The sequence below is a fragment of the Telmatherina bonti genome, assembly GCF_933228915.1.
Source record: "Telmatherina bonti genome assembly, chromosome: 8".
Lineage (NCBI taxonomy): Eukaryota > Metazoa > Chordata > Actinopteri > Atheriniformes > Telmatherinidae > Telmatherina > Telmatherina bonti.
The window spans coordinates 16497080-16515399 of NC_136626.1; the positions used below are offsets into that span (position 1 = coordinate 16497080).

At 37.2% G+C, this 18320-nt stretch overlaps 3 protein-coding genes across 4 annotated transcripts; 2 read left to right on the forward strand and 1 right to left on the reverse strand.

Annotated features, from left to right (window-relative positions):
* Positions 1–1940: 1940 nt before the first annotated feature.
* Positions 1941–3105, reverse strand: LOC306759663 (protein NCBP2AS2-like). 2 transcript variants are annotated; one of them, XM_079245364.1, is made up of 2 exons: positions 3025–3105; positions 1941–2911 (listed from the first exon to the last, which is right to left on the reverse strand). In XM_079245364.1, exon 2 carries the CDS (start codon positions 2854–2856, stop codon positions 2551–2553), a length of 306 nt encoding a protein of 101 aa, XP_079101490.1. In that variant the 5' UTR covers positions 2857–2911; positions 3025–3105; the 3' UTR covers positions 1941–2550. The 2 variants fall into 2 exon arrangements, with proteins under 2 accessions (XP_079101490.1, XP_079101491.1); XM_079245365.1 differs by having other exon boundaries at positions 3055–3095.
* A 266-nt stretch (positions 3106–3371) lies between these two features.
* On the forward strand, positions 3372–4803 carry fkbp2 (FKBP prolyl isomerase 2). The gene is made up of 2 exons (XM_079245417.1): positions 3372–3935; positions 4179–4803. The coding sequence occupies exon 1, from the start codon at positions 3465–3467 to the stop codon at positions 3897–3899; it is 435 nt and encodes a 144-aa protein (XP_079101543.1). The 5' UTR covers positions 3372–3464; the 3' UTR covers positions 3900–3935; positions 4179–4803.
* Positions 4804–6328: 1525 nt separating this feature from the next.
* On the forward strand, positions 6329–8676 carry ncbp2 (nuclear cap binding protein subunit 2). The gene is made up of 5 exons (XM_079244758.1): positions 6329–6426; positions 7131–7217; positions 7447–7541; positions 7728–7866; positions 8249–8676. The coding sequence occupies exons 1-5, from the start codon at positions 6352–6354 to the stop codon at positions 8345–8347; spliced, it is 495 nt and encodes a 164-aa protein (XP_079100884.1). The 5' UTR covers positions 6329–6351; the 3' UTR covers positions 8348–8676.
* Positions 8677–18320: the final 9644 nt, after the last annotated feature.

Below are 18320 nucleotides of genomic sequence, written 5' to 3' on the forward strand. Positions count from 1 at the left end.
TTTGTTCACGATTTTTTTTTTAACAGAATTAGAGTGAGTAAAACTGACACAAGCCACGGTGAACCAGATTTAGTGAGAAATATCTTATGATTTATATTGACTATATGGATTTTTGTTTACATGAACAATTTAAGTCAAACTCAATTTCAAAGTTTTTTTTCCCCCATTTTAAAATAATACACAAAAATGTATTTAATTTCATTTGGGAGTTCAGTTTGGGAGGTGTTTTTTCTTTTTTTTTTTAACCAGATTTTCTCAGTAATGCAAAAGAAAAAAAAACAGTAGAAAAAGAATATTTGTTGTACTGATGAGACGAGTGAAAAATAACAATTAGATCTCATTTCTTTTAAACAAAAACAACTCACTCCTGGAAAAACCTCTTCTTAACTCAGGCCTATTTGGTTCAAATCATGAAAAGCTTCTACTATCTGATGCCGTTTATTCCATGTGTTTAAGATGTTGATTAGTTGTGTATTTTCCTGTTGAGAGATTTATTTTTAAATGAAGTTCAGGTGCCATATCAGTGTATATGTACTGACTCATGCTGTCAGACTAATACTTTCTCTTCCTTCTGATAGAGATTTATTTCTGTGTGAAATGATGTAATGTGTGACTAATATTTAGTTGCCAGACCAGTGTGTCTGCATAAGTATTACTGCGTAAAGCTGCTTTCTGTCTGTCCTTGTTAAAATTAAAGTTATATCCAGCAAAATCCACTATTAAATTTTTTTTTTTTTAATTTTATTTACACCGTTAAGATTCATTTTATATTTCTGAAAATAAGCCTTAAACTAGTTTCTAAGGCCATTTTGTCTAAATTTTTGTCAGAATATGTTCATCAGAGCAGGACTGACTTTGGACACCCCTAATCTCTGCCCACTTGTTCCAATTCAAGGTTGTGGGGGGAACAGTTCATCATAGGCCTACACACATATTCAAATAACCACTCACATTCACTCTTTGGAAGATTTTAGAAACCGTAACCCTAACACAGTGGTGGGGAACCATGGTCCTCGAGGGCTGAAATTCTGCACATTTTCCATGTCCTGTCTAACACACCTGATTATAAACAAATGGATCCAACCACCAATCAAGATCTGCATTGTGATCATTAGTAAAACCAGGTGTATTCGAGCAAGGGACACATAGAAAATTTGAAGTATGGGGGCCAAGGTTCCTCCCACTCCCCAAACAGGAGGAAGCTGGAATACCCAGAAAGAACCTGTGAATTTACATTAAAATCCTGACCTAGTTTCTGTCATTTCAAATCTAACATGCTGCATCCTGTGAAGTATGTTAATATAACAATATAGTTCACTTAAACATAGAAGATCCCATATTTTTAATATCTGAAGAACAACTAAGAAGGTTGGGGCTGGTAGTGGCTCTGGTGGTAGAGCTGGTTGTCCTGTAACCTGAAGATCAATGGTTACATACCATACATTATGGTAATTGTTTTTTTTTTTTAGTTTTTTTTTTTTTTACTGTCAATCTTCTATGGAACAATTGTTGATGATGCACTGTAATATTTAATTCAATTTCTAATTTGAGACACCATAAAAACTATGACAGATCTTCACGATTGGAAGGAAAAGGAAAAATCAGCCATGCAGCATGACTTGTGGTGCTGCATGGCTGATTTTTTCACTGATAATGAAAGCTACATGATTAAAAAAAAAAAAAAAAAAAAAAAAAAAGCACTGATCATTTTTGTCATGTGCCTTTAAATATCCATTTCTACTAGTATAAAAATGAAATTACACCATTACCTCATGTGGGCTGTAAATGCTTTCATGTCAGTCATTAGCTGTCTTTTAACAAGAGCCCATTAAACATCTCTTGCATCATGCCAACACAATGATCCCACGTGGTTTATTTTCTTTTAATCACTTTTCTCTTTTAAATATTGACTGAAAAGAATATCAGAAGACTCATTGGCATAATAAATTATTTTATTCATGTAGTCACAGCTAACAGGTGAATTCACATTCTCTATATACACATTTCCCAAACATGTACAATTTTCTTTTTCTGATATCACAGAGCTATAAAAGCTCTTTGGCAGGATCAGTGTCATGCATACATTATTGCACATGGGAGGAAGTTTGTTTTTTTTTAAAGTTTCATCATTTGTGTAACTAATTTATGTCACGTCACTTATGAAAATGTAGCTCCAAGGTGCCAACTAAATTTGAAAATCCACTCAAGTCTATCCACATCAGTAATAAAATGTTCCCATGTTTCCCTCTGCAGGCCAAGAGAGTTGATACACACTTTGATTTTTTATCATAAACATTTGTTGTATTTCTTTGACTGCAGTTCATCATAAAACAATCTGGCCAGACAGCAGATGCGTTTACTTCTGCCCATTACTATCAACCAACCATTCTGCCACCTGCGGTCATCATCAGACTGTTGGTGTGTGATGTTTAAGGCAGATTGTTCACGCGTCCTTCTTCTTGGCTGCCTTCCTCACTTCAAAATTTAAGGCTTACAAACATGTCCCATGTTGCAAATATTCACTTTAAAAATATAATAATCCTTTTCTGGTTATTTTTTTATTTGTCTGGAGCCGTCCTTCCATCCCTCCTTCACTTCTTTCACAAATGTTTCTCGGACTTTCTTGAGGCGGTTGTTCATCTCTTCGAGGTTCCCGGGGACTCTGCCGGTCTCCTCCCGGACCTGACGCAGCGTCTGGGACTGGAGGACCCGCTCGGAGGTGTCCCGACCGACAATCTGAGCCTTAGTGATGGCGTAAGCTGTTATCTGGGCTGCCCTACGAATCGGACGGGACTCAGCCAACTTGTCAATGAGATGAAGGTTGTTGATGAGGTACACTAACATACGAGAGAGCATTTTGTCCGATATTGTTAGCTTCACCCGCTAACTGTTGCCTCGTTAAATTTCAGTCCTGTAAAGACATTAAAGTTGCACAGTCAGCATTGGTTAGTTAAATATATACAAATATCAACTACTGCTATACTGACAATCAAATATATAAACGTATTCAAGAGGTTGACTTACTTCAGATGTAGAAAGTGACCGATTACTTACAGTGAGTGACATAACAGTAACAGGAAGCTGTGTTCTTCTACGTTGTTAGGGCGATGGACAGATACCTACTGCCACCTTCTGGATTGGAGTGTTGAACGACTTGTCATTGTTTAGTTTCACTCAATTTTATGAGAATACTCAGAATAAAATTTAAATCTGCAAAGTAATTTAGTTAAGTACCTTTTAAGTAGTATTTGCAAGTCAAATTTATAAATAAAAACACAGTCAACGAAAACATTCAGGCTTCATATTTTTTTCGCCTTCGGCGGACTCTTTATCTGGTAGCACCACCCGGTGAACTACATCCGATCGTTGAATCGTCCATCGACTTTCATTGTTTACCAGCTCACTTTCTTTTTCTAAATCAAGCTTTTTGTACTTTGAACTGCAGTAAAAGAAATAATTCTTTCATGTCGAATACTGTAGTCATGCGGGTGTTCCTGTTGGTTGTGGTGGCTGTGCTTTCTCTCAGCCCAGCTAAGGTTGACGGAGCCGAGAAAAAGAAGCTGCAGATCGGCATCAAGAAGCGAGTGGACAATTGCCCCATCAAGTCCCGCAAGGGTGACGTGTTGAACATGCACTATACCGGGAAGCTAGAAGATGGCACCGAGTTTGACAGCAGCATTCCCAGAGACCGACCCTTTACTTTCACCCTGGGTACTGGGCAGGTGATCAAAGGCTGGGACCAGGGCCTCCTGGGCATGTGCGAGGGCGAGAAAAGGAAGCTGGTGATCCCCGCCGAGCTGGGTTACGGAGACCGGGGAGCTCCTCCAAAGATTCCCGGAGGAGCGACGCTCATTTTCGAAGTGGAGCTGCTGAGCATCGAGAGGAGATCCGATCTTTGACGAAAATGAAATGGAAAAGATGGCATCTTTTAGAACGTAAGATTAAAGTGGTGTTTTAGCTCATACATTTTATTTCCATTCTCTATTCATTGTGCACGACTCCTGGACAATAACTCAGCTCCAGATTTATTTAGTGATGGTGTGAAATAAGCCAAGTTTTGATCAAATATTGTTACAGTTCTGATGTTGCAGTTTTGACACAAAATCTCTGAGATGTTCTGAGACTTCATGATCTTTTTCCTATGTTTGAGTGTTAATTTCCCCGTCTTTATCTAACAGGTTCCAAGAGGTGCTGCCGCATCAAGTGAAGACCATCTGACCTCTGATGAAAATTAAATAACAAATCAGAGTGTCAAGTCAACACTGCTTAGCAGACCCACTGTTCTCCTTTTAATGGTTTATTGTCTGACCTGATGTATTGGACTAAAGTTCTCTTATGATGCAGGAACTGATGGTACATTCCCGTAAAACACTGGCAGAATTGACAGTCTGCAATTCAATCTGATTTTTCCTGATCGACAATGATCAAGTCATGTGCTGCTCCTTTCTCTTTTTGTTTGTAACTGTCTTGCATTTTAGGTGGTTTCATTCACATCAAAGCATTTTTTCCCAGATAACTTCCATTGTTAAGACCTCAAGATAGAGATAGAGTAAGATTAATTTTTTTTTGTTCACTTTTAGTAAAATGACAATAAAAATTAGACCCCAGTGACTCAATTTTTCTTATTTTCTTTTGCAAGACACTTAAACTACTGTGCATTTGTGGATGTTCAATATAAAAATTATATCCTGATTTTGTAACAATATGTAGAAGATGTCTGAATTCTGCTGTAAACCTCCGAAGTGCAGTATATAATGTGCTATGTTTGTTTTTTTAACATGAAAAAATGATGTAGAGATCTGAGGTAACTATAACCCAAATTTAGTGTTATAAAAGTGTCTTTTGCTTGCAGAGTTTTACAAATAACTCTTTTTAGCTTGTTAAAGGTAGAAGAACAATATTAAAAGGAAGATCATATCCAATAAAAGTTATGGGGGATGCAAATCACTTACACCACCAAAAAAAATAATCATTAAAAAACGTGAAGCCTGTCAAACTTGTTTTCCATGAAACAATTGGTAAAATGTTTCACAAACCCTCCAAATCTCTAAGAATATGCATTATGCAAATAAAATATATAGGAAATGAGAATATCACAGATGTGATTGATATTATGTTTTTTGTTTAAAAAAACAAAAATAAATAATCAGGAGAAGTAGTATATTCAGCAGCCAATAGCAATGCTCCACATGTAACGCACTGGTTCCGCTCCATTTACCACCCGGATGATCAAACGGTGGGTGGGATGGTTGGAGTCTGCTCCGTTTAAAAAAGGAGATTGACCAGAATCGGATGACCCGGTGATATTCAACAGCTTATTTAGGGTTTAATGGTAGGACTAAACAAATCACAGTAGGTTTGCAGTGCAAAAGTTTATGTGCAAACTTTGCACATTAAAACTTATAAAATTTCCAACTTGATGAATTGTTATGTGGCCTTCATCTGAGTTTAATATATAACTATACACGAAAACATTTCTCACATAATGTAAGGTGATTTTATTTTATTCTGTTTGGTTCCTCTAAGACAGACAAACAAGTTGGTTTCAGTCCAACTCAATTATAGTAAGAACTTCTTTGTTCGGAGGCTACCAAATAGACTCTTTTTAATTTCCAGACTACAGTCTGAAACGAATGCGTGTAAAATTATTATTTTAATATTAACTTCACATACATTGTTAGGTAAAGATTCTCGTCACCCCTTATCCTCTGTTCATCGCCCAGATAACAGAAAAGGAGCGGACCTAATTCGTCCTCCAGTTTCACTGGTTTTGCGCTTGAGTTGTCATGTGACACGAGAACATTATTTTTATAGATTAAAAAATAAAAAAAATCAAGTTTTTCACATTTAACGGACATTTATTTTTGGGTTATTTTGACAAAATATTGAGGAACTTCTCTAAATAAAAATGGCTGTGTTTTTAAAAATGAATTATTATTATTATTATTATTGTTTGAATACTTTAATATTCAAACCGGACAGCTGTGGAATTGTGACGTATCAGTTGCATTTAAAATTATTTACTTTAAAAACAGTTTTTGTGAAAAAAAAAAATATTACAGAGGGTGTGATGACAGTCAAACTTAAAAGTAAATGTTTAATAGAAAAAAATACTTGAATACTCTGACCAACTAGACTAGTTAATAGCAATAATTTTACCAATTTTGTACACAAAACACTCACTTACAACAGGCGGTGCCAGATTAGCCAACAACTGCAGAAGATATTAATAATAAAGGCCTCAATGTCTAAGCGCAGAAGTTTCAATCCGGACCCCTGACATAAACGGACACATGAACCGGAAGTAATTATTTTTGCTTCACAATTGAAAATCTCCGCAGCGGCTTCACAATGTCTGCTAAACTAAATGCGTTGACTAGTGATTCTTACATTGAAATTAGTCAATATAGAGATCAACATTTCAAGGTAAGTGATTAAATAATTTACGGTAGCCAACACGTGGAATTAACATTGTGACGATTTATTTGCAAACTGGCTTTGGTTAGCAAACAACATAGCGAGGATGAAACAGACTTTCAATGGATCAAATTTTACAGCTTCGAACTTGCTCCATTTTTTTCTTTATTGTTGAAAACTAACTTCAAACTTTTAAGACACATTTCAGAGTTTGTGCATACATTTAAAAAGTATAATTCTGTTCCAGTGTAAGTTTTTAAATGTTAGGTTTCGATAGCAAACATGGCAACTTCTTCTATTATTATCTATTGGTATTGAGGGTGTAAAATGGTTGAAGCTGGCATTTCCCAACAAGAATGAACTTTTAAATATTTCAGTTATCATCTATTTACAGTTTTTCCAGAATATATTAAAGCAAATTATCATTAAATGCATTTCTGCAAAGATAAATGTTGAATCATAAACGATCTTTATTCTTCTTATTTGCAACCAAAAGTTATTAATAGAACATCTAGAGAGTATTTCTATATTTGTGCAATACTTTAGTATCATGTGTTTGTGTTTTTCCCAACAGCATCAAAATGTCTGACTATCAAAACTACCTGAAATTGTGTTTAAGGTACCATGCAGTGGCTTGTTGCGATGGGAGCAGATGACTGTGTTTTAGATTTCCATGATCAGTTTGACATTTGTATCTTGCTTGTTTGTCACAGGGTAACCGCTACGAACAGGAGAAGCTGCTGAAACAGAGCAACACTTTGTATGTGGGGAACTTGTCTTTCTACACCACTGAGGAGCAGGTAAGACCAATCACTGTCACAATCCTGCACCAGCTGCTTTGCGGATTAGTTTAAGTCTTGTCATGTCCTTCCTGTGCTCAAATCTTATGACTTAACCTGAGCCATCTTGTCCAATAACGTGTTGCATCTAAATATATAGTCACAATCAGAGATAGTTTCTGCTCGAAAAGTATTTCAGATCTGTTTTGATGAATATGTTTTATAATGTGTTAATTTTGTAATTGATCAGGTACACGAGCTGTTTTCCAAATGTGGAGACGTCAAGCGCATCATCATTGGCCTGGATAAAATCAAGAAGACAGCCTGTGGATTCTGCTTTGTAGAGTATCCTTTTAATTATCAGGCCCAATTAAAAAAAAAATGTCTAACTTGTATCAAAGTACAGAAAAAACACAAAGGTACAGCATCAATAATGTGTCTTGTCAGCGTTGGTGGTGAGCAGAGTGCTACACATTCTTATGAGATTGATCATAAAGTGTGTGTGATGCTCCTTTACTCCTGCTGTACCAGATACTACACACGAGGAGATGCTGAGAATGCCATGCGCTTTGTTAATGGCACACGACTGGACGATCGAATCATCAGGACAGACTGGGATGCAGGCTTCAAAGAAGGACGGCAGTATGGCCGTGGCAAATCTGGAGGGCAGGTCAGGATTATGACACACTGATGATTGTGTGGTCTGGCTGATGTACTGCAGGGATGTTGCATATAAAGGTCATATCTTGCCTCACACCATTAACTACCTCCATACAAACACACAAACAAAAAAAACCAACCCAATGGCGCAGATTGATCAATGTATTTTCTCGACGGCAATTCATAATTTCATGCTGCTTGATTTTGTGTGTGTGTGAGGAGCTTGTTCTGAAGTCGTGAACTAGATGCGAGTCATACAGACAGACCTAAACCAAGATTCAGTAGAAAACTAGAAATGGAATGTAGAAGGTTTTGTCTTATTTATTGTCCTGTTTTTTCCCTCTTTGTTCGCGTGAACATGTTGACTCTGGGTCTGTTTCCTTTTTGTGCAGGTGAGAGATGAGTACAGGCAGGACTATGACCCAGCCAGAGGCGGCTATGGTAAGCTGGCTCAGCAACATCGACCCACAGAAGCACGCAATACTTTTTAGACTGAATCCCACTGGCAGTCTTCCTGGACATTCAGAACATTAGCCCTGGACTGGATTTAATAAACAGCAATGCACCACCAGACTGTCATGGATGTAAAGAGGTAAAAAGACAGAATGACCACTGCATACAGAATGTGGGGATGAACAGAGCCAAAGCTCCATCTATTTTTTTTTTTTAATTTTATTTTATTCTTCTTTCAGGCTGGAAAGGTTCGGATTAAACTAGGCTGACAAATGACCCTTTTCAGTGTCTGTTAGGTTCTGTAATAAAAACATGCTGGTTTATTTGAATTGCTCTGTGAATGAAGCTCTGTCAGAGGTTGTTTATTTTGGCCTTTTTTTTTTTTTTTTTTTAAATAAAATGTTTTTAAAATCTTCTGAAATGTCTGTTTATCCATGGGATTACCTTTTTATTTCAGCATTTTACAGTCAGATGGTCAGTTGTCCAGACCTGTTGCATTACCAGCCCCCCCACCCCCCCTTGTTAGCGGTACTTAGTTCAGGGAAAAGTATAAGAAGTGACACAGTCTTTCGACTCAGACAGAGAAATTGAAGTGAAAAACCCCAAAGCAGAATACTGAACAGTAAAATCTTGTAGAGGATCATGTATGGTACGATTTTTACACTGTCTGAAGCAGCTGATCGGTTGTCTGCTAACTTGATCAAGCACATTTTTAAACCGTACACAAGGTGGCAGGAGAGGAGTGTTTTCTAAACATTAATAACTGAGCAAACGGTCTTAGTTTCCATCCTGCAGGCTCTGAATGAGAGGAGAATTAAAGCCTCCTTAAATATAAAGTAGGCTGGGATTTTACACCAGTATTAAACTCAAAAGGGAACATTCTTTTAGACAAATTAGCCATTAAAACTGCATGTTTGTCCTATAACCACTTGGTCCTGGGATGTGCAGTCTCAACAGGTCTTTGAGGGTTGCTAGACGTGTAAGATGTTTATTTTTATTAAAAACCATAAACCACAGCTGTGGATAAATGGGATTGCTGGGTAAAGCAACTAGAAATGGAAAAGGAGGAATAGGTTGAATGACCAGCTAAAATAAACAAACTGCTGTTTTCTTTTGTTTTTATATTGATAGACATGGGATGATGATAAAATTACAATATGTTGCTTGGAACAGCTGAAATGAGTTAAAAGTTAACATTTGAAATAAGTGGAGCAAGTAAGAAAATTTACTTAACTTTGATGTAACAGATTGACGGCGTGAGTCCCTGATGGTTGTCGTGATGCACAGTTTAACACTTTTCATGCGTCAAATTTTATTCAATTATTTAAACACGTTGCATGACACTTCATTGAGCATTTAGACCACAAGGGCAATATACTGATTTAAAAAAAAACATTAAATGGTGAGTAAAAGAGATGTGGACTATGTGACACTGTCTGCTTTGCACGTCTTTAATCTTTGGCTTTAGACTTTACTCATTCTAGCAGCTGTAGATATAGGGATGACCTTATGGCATGGTTTTTGTTGCTATGGAGCTCAAGAAGCTTCTTATTCAAAACACTGTCGTTTTATCTCTGCGTTATAGAGGATGTGCGGTGTCCGTTATCTCTAACAACCTTTGCAGCTTTACATTATTGCATAATTGTCTCCAGCACAAAGCCAACCATCTTTATCAGTTATTCTTTGAGTCAGCGGCTCCGATGCTGCTTCCACAGCTGATGCTGCAAAGGAGATTTATTACAGTTTACTGCAGACTATCTGGTAATACTTCGCTGCCAACGTTGAAACAAATGAACTTCAAAGCTTTCTTCTCTGTTCCACCTTATAAACAGCTTTAGTGGATGTCGTGCTCTCATACCACACTGTTCTCCATACACAGCCTTTTGTCCACCACCGACGCCCCACACCTGCAGAGTCATCTGAGTATTTCTGGAGATGACAAGACTCTTGAGTTGTAGTGGAGATATGAGGTGTGGAGAGTGAAGAAAAACTGGAAGAGTACAGTCCCCCGTGGTGGTTCTGTTCGCCTTCTCAGAGACAATCCTTCAGACTCAAACTGTTACCTGTTTGTCAGGTAATCAATAATCCAGACACTCATGGAGACATGCACCTCTACTTGAAGCCTCTCACATGTCTCAGCAGTGTAGACTAAGCTGTATTAAAAGTAGTGGAAAATTTAACAGACTGATTCTCATACTGCTTTTAACAGATACTAGTAGAGTCACCATAGCAAGCATGGAGCAGTCTGAAACACCAGCGTGTAAAAGGTGCTTTGCATACTTAACCACCCTTGAAAAGACTTATAAATAAAACAATTAGCAACAACATAGTCAGTATTTGCATAGCTAGTGTTATTTGTTGATTGGTTGACCTTCTTTTTCCACAGAAAAAAAAAACTACATTGAACAAATGAAGGCATTGTATGATAAAAGTAGTAGATGAATGAGCTACGCTGCCTGGTAAATCTTATTTCTTTACTACCAAGCGCTGCAGGTGGTTTGGAAAGTAGACGTGATTTGATTTTATCACCATACCAAAATACAGAGGGAAACTTTTGTTCAACACATGTGGCAACTTTAAGCAGAAGTTACACACATACTCTCAACAAGTACTTCTAATACATTAAATCTGCTTTGTAGGCCATATCTCACGGTGGTTTCAGGAAGTTATTCACAACTGTAAATGATTTTTATTCTCGTTTTGGAGTTTGTGGTGGACCTTGTGTTTTAATAAGCCACCTTGGCAGGAAGAATTATAAACAATCCTTGTAAATAAAAATGTATGTTAATTTTTTATGCCTGGTGCAAGTGTAATATAATGCAGTGCATTATAATGATCACATCTCACTTAGAGAAGAAATAAAATCAATCAAGTGTCTTAGTCAGGCTTTTTGCAAATACAGGCGTCCGTAATGTGAGTACAATAACGTTAATAACCTCTACCAATATCTGACACAATGTCCTGATGAAATTATGGAGAGATTTTCTGAGGTGTGTGGATGCTTTGTGTGTTCTGAAGGATGAAGACCTTGAGCGATAAAAGCTGGTGTAGAGGATAAAAATGAGATAAAAGGAAAGGGAAAGATGATAGCTGGTTATCAGACTTTGAAACAAAGCGTGACTAACAGTAACATGTAATGCAAAGAGTTTCCTCTCCATTAAAGAGATTTACTCCTATTACCTCTTATCATCACTTCTAATAGGCTTATGCTATTAACAGGAAAACAAGAGCCTTAGTTTATATAAATAATCTTTGAAGAATGGACAGTATCTCATGCTTCAGTGGTCCAGCCCGGAGGGTTTCTGTATTATAGTGATAACAATGATAAACTTAAATGAACAAAACAAAGAAGGCACGTCGAGACTTGGATCTGATAGTAATGCTTAATGACTGTTAAATGTTTTGTGATTAAATGTGTTGATTAATATTATAGAGTTCTATCAATGAGAGTATAAAGTTATTGTATCAGTTAGTCGTATGATTAACAGTACTGATCCTTATATGAGTGTTTTTGCAGAATAAATGTAATTTAACTGCTCGCTTTGATAAGCCACAAAAAGTCAAATGTAAGAGAGGGACACATGCTGCGATACCTCATCTTTGTTCTTCTACACTAACATAAACAATGTAAATGTCGGAAGGAAATGAATGCGCCTCATATTAGCAAACTGTAAAATGTTCAACAACCCAGGTCATTTGTTTTCCACCAAATTCAATCCACTTTTGCAATTAGCAACTGCAGCTTTAATGAACTTTCTAATTATTATGCTTAAGTAGTTTACACATTTGGTTAAGGTCAGAGGAAGGTTAAATTTAGGCTCAGAAACACAGACACAGCCTAGAATACCTCTGTTTTCTTGACGTCACTACAAAATTTTCATGATGCAAATTAAAACCTTGCATCATTGTCCTTCAACGCAGTGCTGAAGTCCATGATTAGTGCAACTTTTTCATTTATTTTTTGAAAAGAGGTTAAATGAGAGCAATTCTGCAACAACAATAATGGGCCATAAAGCCAAAACTCCCACTGTGGTTTGGTAGAAACCAGTTTCTTCAGATTTAAAACTATTTATTCCTCCTTCTTGTTGGTAAGTATTTCTCTAAATTAAGTCCAGTTTCTGTTCTGCATCATAACCCTACACATTAATATCTTTAAGATAAGACTTCAGCAGACTTTTATCATCCAATGTTGCTAATCCTATATTTTCACATAATGCCATATTTATCACAGATTTGCACAGGTTTCCTCTCGATTTGGACATGGCAGACCTTGCTATTACATAGCTCATTGATTCTTTTATGTGCTGCTAATTGACTGTTGTCCAGTGTGTGAGCGTGTAAACTGTTGCCACTCCCTCAGTCCAACCTCCCTCCAGGCTGATATTACCTGCTGCTTTTCACTGCAGTTCTTCTTCTCTTGTAACTCTTCAGTCATTGCTCTTCATCATCCCTTCTTTGCTGCAAATGAACAGGTGCCTCCTCTCATTTATACTGCCACCTCTTATGCCTTACCCTGCATGCTTTGTTGAATATGATCACGCAGCAGCTTCATCAGTGCTGGCAGCGCACTGTATCAGTTGGGAAATGAACCAGGCATCATGCAGCTTATTCTGGCTTAGCTCTGAGGTCTTGTTAGTGTTCATTTGAGGGGTACATACCAGCAGGGAAATGGAGCCATGCAGAGTAGATTTATGCCAAAATAGGCCTTTTTTTTTTTTTTTTTTTTACACTGGTATAATCATGCATATGCAAATGATTTGTAAATTGCTTTAGTTTGCACGCATTATGCTTATTTTTTAAATGAAGCGAGACTGTGATGGATTCTGTAGTTCCTCTATATGAGTTATAGGATGTTGCAGTTTAACTGTGTTCTGTAAGAGCAGGATGGAGTCAAATGAAGTTTGAGAATAATTGAATACTTTATGTCTCATTGAGACATCTTTATTTTAGGACTTAATTATATGCTTTACTGAAATATTCCTTGATGGAAATGGTGAAGCGGTTGGAAAGACCTCAAATGAATGTCTGTTTTGTGATTTACTGTAGAGCAGGATTACTAATTAGCACTGCAGAAGGAGCCATAAAAGCTCTCTGTTATGATGAATGCTCAAAAGGAGTGGAGTAGAAGAGAGATGTAGCAATATAAATACCAGCAGGGAGCAGCAGAGACACAAAACAGCTCAGATTCAGAGCTTGTGGAATGAAACACCCAGGCAGGCAGGTTGGACTCATAGAAATCGAAGCACATTCATGCACAATGCAGCTTTCCCACTGTCAAATTATTTAGGATGAGGGCTCTGTGTCAGATTCTTCCATATTTTTGGATATTTTCAATGTGTTTCTGTAAATTTGCAAAGTTTTCTGAGAAACTTGCCAATGCCCATATCAGCATAGCTGATCCTCAAAAAATTAAGTTTATGTTACAGGAAATCAAAGCACCACCCTCTTTGGTCAATCATCTGCATAGAACTGAACTTAGTGGTATTTTTGTGAGCTTGCTGATGTATATGAGAAACAGTTTTTAAAAACAAGATGAATAAACATTTCATTTAGTGGTAGCTCTCTTAAGTATACACAGCAAAGGTCTGTGTTTTTACATATTTTCTCTTAATGGCAATTTGTTGTTTCCAAATGGACTGAATCTATTAAATGTAGCAAAGGTCACTACTCTAAATGGGAGCTTCATGTATACTTCTTTATGTGCATAAATAAATATGTTCTTGTAGAATATTGTCAAACATTACTTCCATGTGTGCTTTATGGTGGTTGGTAGGTTCACTTAGAGTTCACTTCTAAGTACCGACAACAGTTTCAGTAGTGGCAAAAATGCAAGTGGAAGAGATCACAATTGTCAGAAACATACATGAAACAAGGCAGTGCAGTAGAAAGTGGTGGTCTGTGCAACCACAAAGTACATGGCAGCTTTTTTGTTTTTCTTGCTCCATTCCCTGGTCACATGTAAGGGCATGTTGACACTGCTGCTGTTTAGACCTATCTAAATTGACCATATCTGCATCCAGGGACAGTACCATTTGTTCAGCACAGTTCGCATACTAATCACACTCTGATGTGGACTAAAGAAGGGAAGTTTGGTTCACTTGAAAGCCTCAATGTCTAATTTCACTTGCAAACGAACCATCTAGTGACCAAACAGAAAGCAACGTCTGTCATAAAGTATCAAGAAGAAAGAAGTGATGCAGAAGAATACATGTGTCTTTGGACCGTGGGAGGAAGCCAGAGAACCCAAAGAGAACCCACACATACATGGAGAGAACATGCAAACTCTGCACAGAAAGGCCACTTTTGGAACCTCCTCTGCAGCCAAGGCTCAAACCAGCAACCTCTTTCTGTGAGGCCACAGTGCTAACCACTCTTTCCTGCAGCCCAGCCAACAGCATGTGTTCTTCATACCACAGTAAAATTAGGAATCCCATGACCTGAGTCCTCTACAGGTCTGTTAATATGACATAATCTCTTCTTTCCAATGTCTACCTCATGGTTTTTACAAAGGATTTTATGAATTGACCCACCTTCAAGCCAGCCATTTAAAAACTTGCCAGCTTGCCACTTAGGAAAACAGAAAACTGCTTTTTCAAAACAAAAGACTCAAGCAACGATCCAAGATATTTTACCACAATGTTGGAAATCATGCCTTTAACATCATAGATACATTGCACAATCAACAAGCGATTTCTGTACACATGAGGTACAAGCTGCACGTGGATGTAATCATTTGCTTGTATTACTCTAGAAAATACAGCGACTACAATAAAAAAAAAAAAAGCTTTGTTTGGTCTTAGTTATTTACCTCCAAGTTTGTGGAATCATAATACCTGCAGCCATCTGCCGACACATGGCATTTAGGACTTGGACAGCACATCTGAAAAATGGAATCAGGGAATCCCAGGTGTGACAGCGACTGTACACTGGAATGACCCAGATGCACAAAATATGCAGGCTTGTCAGCAGTTTTGTCATTGCAGGTATTGCATGATTCCTCCTTGTGACTCCATCATGAGTTCCTCCAACATCTCTACAGTGGAAGTGCTGGACAAGCGATATGTTTTGATGATTGCTTCTTAGTTCATCCCAAAAGTATTTGCACATGGGTGAAAAATGTGTTCTCTGCATCTCCTTTCTTCATTTCAGGGTCTCCTTATCATAACCACAGCAATGTCAACAACTTGCATACAGAGTGTAAACATCTACTTTTTAAAGGTGTGAAATATAGGCGCTGTTTTTATGACCAAAAGTTGCTTTCAGGTTTGACAGATAAATTAATATAATGACATTAATATAATGACATTTTCTTCTCCCAACACAAGCAAAATTGCATGTGAATGTCCCATAATGCATATTTATTGCAACAGACAAACTAACTGGATGCAGACTAGCTATTTTTCCCCTCTGAAAGATGCCACTCACAATGCACACTCTTAGTATATCAGTTTGTACATTTTTTTGCATGTGCAAAGACTTTATGCACATTATTTTGTACATGCAAACTGGAGAAACTGGAGCTCCTGGTCTATCCGGGTTGTTATGTTTCTAACAAGTGTGAATTCTTCAAGACCATCAAGAATCATGGCAGTTAAGGGGTACCTCAAGTTGAAAGCACCAAAACAAAAGTCTTTGAGAAAAGAACAAAAGTGCTACAGGGATTTAATGTGGGGCAAATCTGGACAGTATTTTGTCGGGTAAGAAAGACATTTTTTTTTTTTCTTTTTTTGCCTGTTTTACAACCCTTATCATCCTGTAATGTGACCATGTTTGCATAATGAAAAAGAACAAATATAATCAACCCTGTACTAGTGTGCCAAATAAAAATGAGAATGAGTCAAATCTAACACAGTCAAATGGTAGAAATAGTAAGGCACTGCAGGATGAGCGGGGTCTCTAAAAATCTTTAGGGCCCTGCTCCCACATCTGGACAGGTAGAATTCCTCACGTTAGCAGCTGTATGACCATGCTGGTTTATGCTATTCTAAAGACCCACTGCAAGATCCTTCCAACCAGCTTTTTTTTGCAGTTTCCATACATGCTGGGGTGTTAATGAGGCTGAAATGCAGCAATAATAAATTTTACAGTGAAATAATGTGCCTGTGCACCTGTTTATCAAAACAGGCAGTGGTGTCTCTCTGAAGCCATGCATGCTTTGTTCATTGTCGGAATCACAAATCTTGATTATTTACTATGTTGTAGTTTGTAGATGTGTTTCACAGTCTTAAAACAATACAAATAGTAAAGGTTTATTTTAAACCATTTATAATATTTTGCTCCATGTGTCAAAGTTGATTATTGAAACTAGGAGATCTTCATCATCAGTATGAAATAGTAGAAGGAGTGCATTTAATTTCAATTTAAGACTTTGCATCAATATAAACCTTTTGTATTTCAATTTGTGAGGTTGGGAACAGTTTGGATGGGCGGTCAGGTAATGTCCAAATATAAACCCGTTTAATTAAAAAAAAAAAAAAAAAAAAAAAAAAAAAATCAAGAAAGTTTTTTACAAGATATATAAATGTTTTATTTATTAATTATTTATTATTATTTATTTTATTATTTAGTTTTGTTGTTAAGGTATTTGGAGTTATTTTCAGTGATGTATATGTTATTTACTGTTATTATTAAGGATAAAGATATTAGAATTTTCATCTGTGATGAGCAGTGACAAAATGTCTTGCAAATTATTTGCTTAAATTGTATAGATTTTCAACTTTTATGTATGTGGTCCAATTACTTTACACGACACCTAAAAGAAATATATATATTTGCATATTTCTACTGTCTTTATATGTGATAATGCCGTCCCCTCTGCATTTCCTCTTGATGTGAACAACCAAGATGAAAAAAAAAATCATTTTAAAAGGTCCCGGGTGCAAGCAATCCTCTGTGGAGCATTAATCTTGAACATAAAAAGCAATCGCCTGGTGAAGCAGCAACACTGTACATTTCCAGAGCTTGGTTTTGTTACAGGAACTGTAAATTTGCATAAAGTCAGCAGAAAATGAGACAGACCTCCTCACCTGACTCTGATCATTGTCACTGCTTGTGATCTTTTGATTTCTTGGTGTGTAAATTTCAAACACAAGTGTAACATTGTGTGGAAAATCCATCAGTTTTGTAGTGTGCCCTCTTCCAAAAAGAGCCTCTTCAAAAAGCAGCAGAAGCAGCCTGTGGCCTTGATAAGAAACAGCATGCAGAGAGCAGAGATCAAAGGTTGTGTGGGTGAACACTGGCAGAGCTAAACTACTGTTGCACCCACTCATGACCTTCGCGAGGAACATCAGCAGCTCCACAGCTGTTTCTGCTCACTCTGACCGCCACTGATATGGTTTTGTGTTTTGAAGGTTTTTTCTTTTTTTTTTTTTGTGCTACCATACATCTGGCTGCTGGGTTTGATTGATTGGGGGACATCTTGATTTAAAATTCAAGCTGTCTGTCACTGAGGATATACTGACAAATACATACATAAAAAACAGTCTTAAGGTATTTTGTGCCAAGAAATTCTAATCAGCATTTCACTTCCCTCCAGCACATCCAGATGACTGATGAGGTGAATCAGACTTGAATATTCATTAACCTGAGGTCTGACTAAATATTCAGACGCAGAGTTCCAGAGCAGCTAAGAGGTGACATTTTCTCCAGTTCTTAAGTGAAGTCTTCTTTTTTTCTTTTTTTTTTTTTTTTTGACTCAAGTGCTCTGCAGCTGCGAGGTCTCTGGGTCAAATTCAGCCTTCAGTCTTCTTTTCTCAATTTACTCAAATTGTCCTTTTAAGGCAGAATATTTTTTGAGAAAAAAATGAAGTCGCACTTCCTTTGAAATCTCAGGGACAACATTGTGAGTGAAGTCTCACTGGAAAACTTGGAATCGGTTGTGTCTTGATTTCATAGCAGAGTCACAATACAGAAAGTTGTGAAGATACAATGCATCATTTGGCTGTTGTTTCAACATGATGAGAATCACAACGCCTGATTTGTAACATGTCACTAGCATACATTTTAACGTGG

Bases quoted from the DNA above. Each gene is read 5' to 3' on its own strand.
- LOC306759663 (XM_079245364.1), bottom strand. From the start codon at position 2,856: ATGCTCTCTCGTATGTTAGTGTACCTCATCAACAACCTTCATCTCATT.
- fkbp2 (XM_079245417.1), top strand. From the start codon at position 3,465: ATGTCGAATACTGTAGTCATGCGGGTGTTCCTGTTGGTTGTGGTGGCT.
- ncbp2 (XM_079244758.1), top strand. From the start codon at position 6,352: ATGTCTGCTAAACTAAATGCGTTGACTAGTGATTCTTACATTGAAATT. The intron at 7,218-7,446 runs GTAAGACCAATC...GTAATTGATCAG, and splicing joins TCTACACCACTGAGGAGCAG to GTACACGAGCTGTTTTCCAA. The intron at 7,542-7,727 runs GTATCCTTTTAA...CTGCTGTACCAG, and splicing joins TGTGGATTCTGCTTTGTAGA to ATACTACACACGAGGAGATG.